The sequence below is a fragment of the Salvelinus alpinus genome, chromosome 8 (genome assembly GCF_045679555.1).
Source record: "Salvelinus alpinus chromosome 8, SLU_Salpinus.1, whole genome shotgun sequence".
NCBI lineage: Eukaryota > Metazoa > Chordata > Actinopteri > Salmoniformes > Salmonidae > Salvelinus > Salvelinus alpinus.
In genome coordinates, this window is record NC_092093.1 from 3,747,775 (window position 1) to 3,758,180 (window position 10,406).

At 41.7% G+C, this 10,406-nt stretch overlaps 1 protein-coding gene across 1 annotated transcript in view; it reads left to right on the plus strand.

Moving 5' to 3' along the window:
• nbas (NBAS subunit of NRZ tethering complex) overlaps window positions 1-10,406 on the plus strand; it is a 400,078-nt gene that overhangs the window by 115,237 nt on the left and 274,435 nt on the right. Inside the window, exons 29-31 of the mRNA XM_071412456.1 lie at window positions 1,472-1,574; window positions 3,031-3,275; window positions 4,967-5,079. Of these exons, the coding sequence (XP_071268557.1) occupies window positions 1,472-1,574; window positions 3,031-3,275; window positions 4,967-5,079 (461 nt within the window). The remainder of the gene's footprint in view (window positions 1-1,471; window positions 1,575-3,030; window positions 3,276-4,966; window positions 5,080-10,406) is intronic.

The following is a 10,406-nucleotide window of genomic DNA, read 5'->3' on the forward strand; positions in this document are numbered from 1 at the left end:
GGAGAGGTGTGCTACAGATGAATATATTGACTGATTGGTTATATTATGTGTCCAGGACCCCCCCTGTCAGTGAGTCTGTGTGGAGAGGGGTGCTACAGATGAATATATTGACTGATTGGTTATATTATGTGTCCAGGACCCCCCCTGTCAGTGAGGCTGTGTGGAGAGGGGTGCTACAGATGAATATATTGACTGATTGGTTATATTATGTGTCCAGGACCCCCCCTGTCAGTGAGGCTGTGTGGAGAGGGGTGCTACAGATGAATATATTGACTGATTGGTTATATTATGTGTCCAGGACCCCCCCTGTCAGTGAGGCTGTGTGGAGAGGGGTGCTACAGATGAATATATTGACTGATTGGTTATATTATGTGTCCAGGACCCCCCCTGTCAGTGAGGCTGTGTGGAGAGGGGTGCTACAGATGAATATATTGACTGATTGGTTATATTATGTGTCCAGGACCCCCCCTGTCAGTGAGGCTGTGTGGAGAGGGGTGCTACAGATGAATATATTGACTGATTGGTTATATTATGTGTCCAGGACCCCCCCTGTCAGTGAGGCTGTGTGGAGAGGGGTGCTACAGATGAATATATTGACTGATTGGTTATATTATGTGTCCAGGACCCCCCCTGTCAGTGAGTCTGTGTGGAGAGGGGTGCTACAGATGAATATATTGACTGATTGGTTATATTATGTGTCCAGGACCCCCCCTGTCAGTGAGGCTGTGTGGAGAGGTGTGCTACAGATGAATATATTGACTGATTGGTTATATTATGTGTCCAGGACCCCCCCTGTCAGTGAGGCTGTGTGGAGAGGGGTGCTACAGATGAATATATTGACTGATTGGTTATATTATGTGTCCAGGACCCCCCCTGTCAGTGAGGCTGTGTGGAGAGGGGTGCTACAGATGAATATATTGACTGATTGGTTATATTATGTGTCCAGGACCCCCCCCCCTGTCAGTGAGGCTGTGTGGAGAGGGGTGCTACAGATGAATATATTGACTGATTGATTATATTATGTGTCCAAGAACCCCCCTGTCAGTGAGGCTGTGTGGAGAGGTGTGCTACAGATGAATATATTGACTGATTGATTATATTATGTGTTCAGGACCCCCCCTGTCAGTGAGTCTGTGTGGAGAGGTGTGCTACAGATGAATATATTGACTGATTGGTTAGCTAATTGATTATATTATGTGTCCAGGACCCCCCCTGTCAGTGAGTCTGTGTGGAGAGGTGTGCTACAGATGAATATATTGACTGATTGGTTAGCTAATTGATTATATTATGTGTCCAGGACCCCCCCTGTCAGTGAGTCTGTGTGGAGAGGTGTGCTACAGATGAATATATTGACTGATTGGTTAGCTAATTGATTATATTATGTGTCCAGGACCCCCCCTGTCAGTGAGGCTGTGTGGAGAGGTGTGCTACAGATGAATATATTGACTGATTGGTTATATTATGTGTCCAGGACCCCCCCTGTCAGTGAGGCTGTGTGGAGAGGGGTGCTACAGGACCTGCTGGAGATGCAGCGCAGCGTGTACACCTGTCTCCTACCTGACACCTGTCACCAGGTAACCCATACATTCTCACGATTTACTACAATAGGACATTCACTCTGGGGTTACTGAGACCTAGACGACCAGGTGAGAGGAGTTCCTTACTGAGACCTGGACGACCAGGTGAGGGGAGTTCCTTACTGAGACCTAGACAACCAGGTGAGGAGAGTTCCTTACTGAGACCTAGACAACCAGGTGAGGAGAGTTCCTTACTGAGACCTAGACAACCAGGTGAGGAGAGTTCCTTACTGAGACCTAGACGACCAGGTGAGGGGAGTTCCTTACTGAGACCTAGACGACCAGGTGAGGGGAGTTCCTTACTGAGACCTAGACGACCAGGTGAGGGGAGTTCCTTACTGAGACCTAGACAACCAGGTGAGGAGAGTTCCTTACTGAGACCTAGACAACCAGGTGAGGAGTTCCTTACTGAGACCTAGACGACCAGGTGAGGGGAGTTCCTTACTGAGACCTAGACGACCAGGTGAGGGGAGTTCCTTACTGAGACCTGGACAACCAGGTGAGGGGAGTTCCTTACTGAGACCTAGACGACCAGGTGAGGGGAGTTCCTTACTGAGACCTAGACGACCAGGTGAGGGGAGTTCCTTACTGAGACCTAGACGACCAGGTGAGGGGAGTTCCTTACTGAGACCTAGACGACCAGGTGAGGGGAGTTCCTTACTGAGACCTAGACAACCAGGTGAGGGGAGTTCCTTACTGAGATCTAGACAACCAGGTGAGGGGAGTTCCTTACTGAGACAACCAGGTGAGGGGAGTTCCTTACTGAGACCTAGACAACCAGGTGAGGGGAGTTCCTTACTGAGACAACCAGGTGAGGGGAGTTCCTTACTGAGACCTAGACGACCAGGTGAGGGGAGTTCCTTACTGAGACCTAGACAACCAGGTGAGGGGAGTTCCTTACTGAGACAACCAGGTGAGGGGAGTTCCTTACTGAGACAACCAGGTGAGGGGAGTTCCTTACTGAGACCTAGACGACCAGGTGAGGGGAGTTCCTTACTGAGACCTAGACAACCAGGTGAGGGGAGTTCCTTACTGAGATCTAGACAACCAGGTGAGGGGAGTTCCTTACTGAGATCTAGACGACCAGGTGAGGGGAGTTCCTTACTGAGACAACCAGGTGAGGGGATTTCCTTACTGAGACCTAGACGACCAGGTGAGGGGAGTTCCTTACTGGGACAACCAGGTGAGGGGAGTTCCTTACTGGGACAACCAGGTGAGGGGAGTTCCTTACTGAGACAACCAGGTGAGGGGATTTCCTTACTGAGACCTAGACAACCAGGTGAGGGGAGTTCCTTACTAATGTCTTTACCTGTCTCCCCCCTCCCTTTCTTTACCTGTCTCCCCCCTCCCTGTCTTTACCCGTCTCCCCCCCTCCCTGTCTTTACCCGTCTCCCCCCCTCCCTGTCTTTACCCGTCTCCCCCTGTCTTTACCCATCTCCCCCCTCCCTGTCAGATATTTGTGGAGTCATTGCTGTGCAGTAGCCGTCCGGAGAACGTCGTCCTGGCTGGTCAGCTGATACACTGTTCAGCGGTCAGCCGTGACGTGGTTCCGGTCGGTGTGTCATACCGAGACCGGGGTCGCGGCGGCGTGAGCGCTAAGGTCAACTACCACACAGCCGTAGAGCTGGTTCTGGCTGCTGCCAGGGAATACTTCAACTCCTCCACCACCCTCACCGACCCTTGTATAGAACTGGCACGGTGAGTAGGGTGGTTTTGTCCACTTTTCTGAAGACGCGTGTTAATGCTTGTTATGTATCTCAAAAGGACGGTGTGTCTGTCGGCCAGGCAGGGTCATCAGTCTTTAATTGTAACCGATGGAACGTCCCCCGTGTCTCTCACACAGACACTACCGTTCTTCCCGGTGAGTTTTCTAGTTGATGGTCTGGTCGGTACTTCCTGGGTTATTGTTGTGTGGGTTCTAGGGAAACACTCACCTAGTGTAGCAGGTGGAAACATCTCCAACATACTGGTCTTGACGAGAAGAGGAAAAACTGCTGTCGGGGGGAGGTTCTCTTCTGCGCTGTTCCAACCAATCCCCCGAGGGGGGAGGTTCTCTTCTGTGCTGTTCCAACCAATCCCCTGAGGGGGGAGGTTCTCTTCTGTGCTGTTCCAACCAATCCCCTGAGGGGGGAGGTTCTCTTCTGCGCTGTTCCAACCAATCCCCTGAGGGGGGAGGTTCTCTTCTGTGCTGTTCCAACCAATCCCCTGAGGGGGGAGGTTCTCTTCTGTGCTGTTCCAACCAATCCCCCGAGGGGGGAGGTTCTCTTCTGTGCTGTTCCAACCAATCCCCTGAGGGGGGAGGTTCTCTTCTGTGCTGTTCCAACCAATCCCCTGAGGGGGGAGGTTCTCTTCTGTGCTGTTCCAACCAATCCCCTGAGGGGGGAGGTTCTCTTCTGCGCTGTTCCAACCAATCCCCTGAGGAGGAGGAGTTAAGATGTCACCTTGTTAACCTCCAAAATGGGAAGTCGCGTCACAGGCCGTCTTTCCATGTACCCTGAAAACCAGAACCTCTGGTTGGTTGGGACTCTACAGAGGATATAGTGAACAGACTCCCCTCTCCTTTCCTCCTCTAGTCAGTAGAAATGCTTCATAAGCAGTATTTAAGCTGCTGATTTCGTCAGTGTCCTGGTCAAAAGTAGTGCACTATATAGGGAATATACGCAGGTATATTTGGGACGCAGGTCCATAGAAGCTTGGTGAATCAGCAGAAAGCCAATGTTCGGAGATAAATGGTGAAGCTTCAATCTTAGAAGTGTTGTTTTCTTCTGATACCTCGTCTGTCTCTGTATGGCTACCTGGTTTATATATTTATTAACTTTCTTTATTCTGTTAATTTTTTTTTCTACAATCTGTTTCTAAAGTTATGGGGTTTATTCTGCAAACCTCAGAAAATATTTAAGATTTGATTGGTTGTTGTGTGTTTCACGGCGTGTCTGATTGGTTGTTGTGTGTTTCAAGGCGTGTCTGATTGGTTGTTGTGTGTTTCAAGGCGTGTCTGATTGGTTGTTGTGTGTTTCAAGGCGTGTCTGATTGGTTTGTGTGTTTCAAGGCGTGTCTGATTGGTTGTTGTGTGTTTCACGGCGTGTCTGATTGGTTGTTGTGTGTTTCAAGGCGTGTCTGATTGGTTGTTGTGTGTTTCAAGGCGTGTCTGATTGGTTGTTGTGTGTTTCAAGGCGTGTCTGATTGGTTGTTGTGTGTTTCAAGGCGTGTCTGATTGGTTGTTGTGTGTTTCAAGGCGTGTCTGATTGGTTGTTGTGTGTTTCAAGGCGTGTCTGATTGGTTGTTGTGTGTTTCAAGGCGTGTCTGATTGGTTGTTGTGTGTTTCAAGGCGTGTCTGATTGGTTGTTGTGTGTTTCAGGGCGTGTCTGATTGGTTGTTGTGTGTTTCAGGGCGTGTCTGAAGCTGATCACAGACTGTCCACCTGCGGTTCAGGAGGAGATGGATATCATCAGTTCCCTCTCTATGCTGGAGGACTTCAACGTCAAAATACTACCGCTGCAAGGTACTGTTAAAATACTACACGGTACTGTTAAAATACTACACGGTACTGTTAAAATACTACACGGTACTGTTAAAATACTACACGGTACTGTTAAAATACTACACGGTACTGTTAAAATACTACACGGTACTGTTAAAATACTACCACTACACTGTACTGTTATAATACTACCGCTGCAAGGTACTGTTATAATACTACCACTACACAGTACCGTGTAGTACTACCACTACACAGTACTGTTATAATACTACCACTACACAGTACTGTTATAATACTACCACTACACGGTACTGTTATAATACTACACAGTACTGTTATAATACTACCACTACACAGTACTGTTATAATACTACCACTACACGGTACTGTTATAATACTACACAGTACTGTTATAATACTACACAGTACTGTTATAATACTACCACTACAAGGTACTGTTATAATACTACCACTACACAGTACTGTTATAATACTATCGCTACAAGGTACTGTTATAATACTACACGGTACTGGTATAATACTACACAGTACTGTTATAATACTACCACTACACGGTACTGTTATAATACTACCACTACACGGTAATGTTATAATACTACACAGTACTGTTATAATACTACCACTACACGGTACTGTTATAGTACTACCACTACACGGTACTGTTATAATACTACCACTACAATGTACTGTTATAGTACTATCGCTACAAGGTACTGTTATAATACTACCACTACACAGTACTGTTATAATACTACCACTACACGGTACTGTTATAATACTACCACTACACGGTACTGTTATAATACTACACAGTACTGTTATTATACTACCACTACACAGTACTGTTATAATACTACCACTACACAGTACTGTTATAATACTACCACTACACAGTACTGTTATAATACTACCACTACACAGTACTGTTATTATACTACACAGTACTGTTATTATACTACCACTACACAGTACTGTTATAATACTACCACTACACAGTACTGTTATAATACTACCACTACACAGTACTGTTATTATACTACCACTACACAGTACTGTTATAATACTACCACTACACAGTACTGTTATAATACTACCACTACACAGTACTGTTATTATACTACCACTACACAGTACTGTTATAATACTACCACTACAATGTACTGTTATAGTACTATCGCTACAAGGTACTGTTATAATACTACACGGTACTGTTATAATACTACATGGTACTGTTATAGTACTACCGCTACAAGGTACTGTTATAATACTACACAGTACTGTTATAGTACTACCACTACACAGTACTGTTATAATACTACCACTACACGGTACTGTTATAATACTACCACTACACAGTACTGTTATTATACTACCACTACACAGTACTGTTATAATACTACCACTACAATGTACTGTTATAGTACTATCGCTACAAGGTACTGTTATAATACTACACGGTACAAGGTACTGTTATAATACTACACGGTACTGGTATAATACTACACAGTACTGTTATAATACTACCACTACACGGTACTGTTATAATACTACCACTACACGGTAATGTTATAATACTACACAGTACTGTTATAATACTACCACTACACGGTACTGTTATAGTACTACCACTACACGGTACTGTTATAATACTACCACTACAATGTACTGTTATAGTACTATCGCTACAAGGTACTGTTATAATACTACCACTACACAGTACTGTTATAATACCACCACTACACGGTACTGTTATAATACTACCACTACACGGTACTGTTATAATACTACACAGTACTGTTATTATACTACCACTACACAGTACTGTTATAATACTACCACTACACAGTACTGTTATAATACTACCACTACACAGTACTGTTATAATACTACCACTACACAGTACTGTTATTATACTACACAGTACTGTTATTATACTACCACTACACAGTACTGTTATAATACTACCACTACACAGTACTGTTATAATACTACCACTACACAGTACTGTTATTATACTACCACTACACAGTACTGTTATAATACTACCACTACACAGTACTGTTATAATACTACCACTACACAGTACTGTTATAATACTACCACTACACAGTACTGTTATTATACTACCACTACAATGTACTGTTATAGTACTATCGCTACAAGGTACTGTTATAATACTACACGGTACTGTTATAATACTACATGGTACTGTTATAGTACTACCGCTACAAGGTACTGTTATAATACTACACAGTACTGTTATAGTACTACCACTACACAGTACTGTTATAATACTACCACTACACGGTACTGTTATAATACTACCACTACACAGTACTGTTATTATACTACCACTACACAGTACTGTTATAATACTACCACTACAATGTACTGTTATAGTACTATCGCTACAAGGTACTGTTATAATACTACACGGTACTGTTATAATACTACATGGTACTGTTATAGTACTACCGCTACAAGGTACTGTTATAATACTACACGGTACTGTTATAGTACTACCGCTACAAGGTACTGTTATAATACTACACAGTACTGTTATAATACTACCACTACACAGTACTGTTATAATACTACACAGTACTGGTATAATACTACCACTACACAGTACTGTTATAATACTACCACTACAATGTACTGTTATAGTACTATCGCTACAGGGTACTGTTATAATACTACAAGGTACTGGTATAATACTACACAGTACTGGTATAATACTACCGCTACAAGATACTGTTATAATACTACATGGTACTGTTATAGTACTACCACTACACAGTACTGTTATAATACTACACGGTACTGGTATAATACTACCGCTACACGGTACTGTTATAATACTACATGGTACTGTTATAGTACTACCGCTACAAGGTACTGTTATAATACTACACAGTACTGTTATAATACTACATGGTACTGTTATAGTACTATCGCTACAAGGTACTGTTATAATACTACACAGTACTGTTATAGTACTACCACTACACAGTACTGTTATAATACTACCGCTACAAGGTACTGTTATAATACTACACAGTACTGTTATAATACTACACGGTACTGTTATAGTACTACCGCTACAAGGTACTGTTATAATACTACACAGTACTGTTATAATACTACCACTACACAGTACTGTTATAATACTACACAGTACTGGTATAATACTACCACTACACAGTACTGTTATAATACTACCACTACAATGTACTGTTATAGTACTATCGCTACAGGGTACTGTTATAATACTACAAGGTACTGGTATAATACTACACAGTACTGGTATAATACTACCGCTACAAGATACTGTTATAATACTACATGGTACTGTTATAGTACTACCACTACACAGTACTGTTATAATACTACACGGTACTGGTATAATACTACCGCTACACGGTACTGTTATAATACTACATGGTACTGTTATAGTACTACCGCTACAAGGTACTGTTATAATACTACACAGTACTGTTATAATACTACATGGTACTGTTATAGTACTATCGCTACAAGGTACTGTTATAATACTACACAGTACTGTTATAGTACTACCACTACACAGTACTGTTATAATACTACCGCTACAAGGTACTGTTATAATACTACACAGTACTGTTATAGTACTACCACTACACAGTACTGTTATAATACTACCGCTACAAGGTACTGTTATAATACTACACAGTACTGGTATAATACTACCACTACACAGTACTGTTATAATACTACCGCTACAAGGTACTGTTATAATACTACACAGTACTGGTATAATACTACCACTACACAGTAGCAACCCATAACATTTTAACATGGAAATAGCTATTCGATCATTCAGCCTTAAAATGTGTGGTGTTCAATGTAGACTTGCTTTCCATGAGACTTTGGGGAAAACATGCAGGGCATGACATTAGCATATTAACATATTAACATTAACATATTAACATATTAACATATTAACATATTAACATTAACATATTAACATATTAACATTAACATATTAACATATTAACATATTAACATATTTAACATATTAACATATTAACATTAACATATTAACATTAACATATTAACATGTTAACATTAACATATTAACATATTAACATTAACAGATTAACATATTAACATTAACATATTAACATTAACATATTAACATATTAACATTAACATATTAACATATTAACATTAACATATTAACATTAACATATTAACATATTAACATTAACATATTAACATATTAACATTAACATATTAACATATTAACATTAACATATTAACATATTAACATTAACATATTAACATTAACATATTAACATTAACATATTAGCATATTAACATTAACATATTAACATGGCATTAACTTGTTTATCCACGTGAGTGAAGGTGACTGAACATATTGTTGTGTTTGATGCAAGAACCCACTTTACAAAATAAAAGGTATTATTGTTCCCATACCATTATTACAGAGAATCAGACAAATTATGCCTAGTTTCTACTTAGGATTAAAAATGCTGTCTCAAAATATAACTCTGCCCCTTTAAGACATAAAATAAAAGCTCTATTCCTGACTGGCTTTTCATAAATGGGTAGAAATGCACATGTTTTGCTGGATGCAACCACTCCCCCATTGGTTACTAGAAAAACTAGCTATAACTGGGCTAATAACGCACCAACTAGAAAAGGATGTTAACTAATGTGCATACGTGGCTACATTCTGCTCTCACGTTGATCTCAAATCAAGCGCATCTAATTGCGACCGCTCATGCTGTAAACACAGTCCAGTTCAAAGTGAATGGCACAGATCCATATATGGCAATGGTCTATTTGCTGTGGCTGTTAGTTCTAAGGCTTTTTTGAGTACTCTGGAGCACTGGAGAAATGCCAATGATGACTGAGATTACATCGCAAGCCCCGGCCCTTGTTCATTTTATACCTATCCTTTCCCCCCCTCATCCTTCATTTATCATTTTTTCCCTGTTCTAGTCTAAAGGTTCCATCTATGTACTGCAGCTCTGATTGGTTATGGCGCGCCGCTCTGTGTAGAGTGTGCCTGAGTCGTGCCTGTCAATCCTACTCCGATGTGTTGTACACAGAACGCAATCTCTTGCATAATTCGTTTTGTGTTTGTTACATTAGAAAGTGGCTAATATTGTGTTGATTCGATCAAGACTACCACAGTAAATAGAAAGATGAATTCTTTTTCCATCTCGTGCTTCTCTGCGTTGGCTGATAGTTCGTCTGCACGGCAGTCCAGGATGAGCTACGCACGCAGCTTAGAGGGAATGTTGACTGTAAGGTACGCT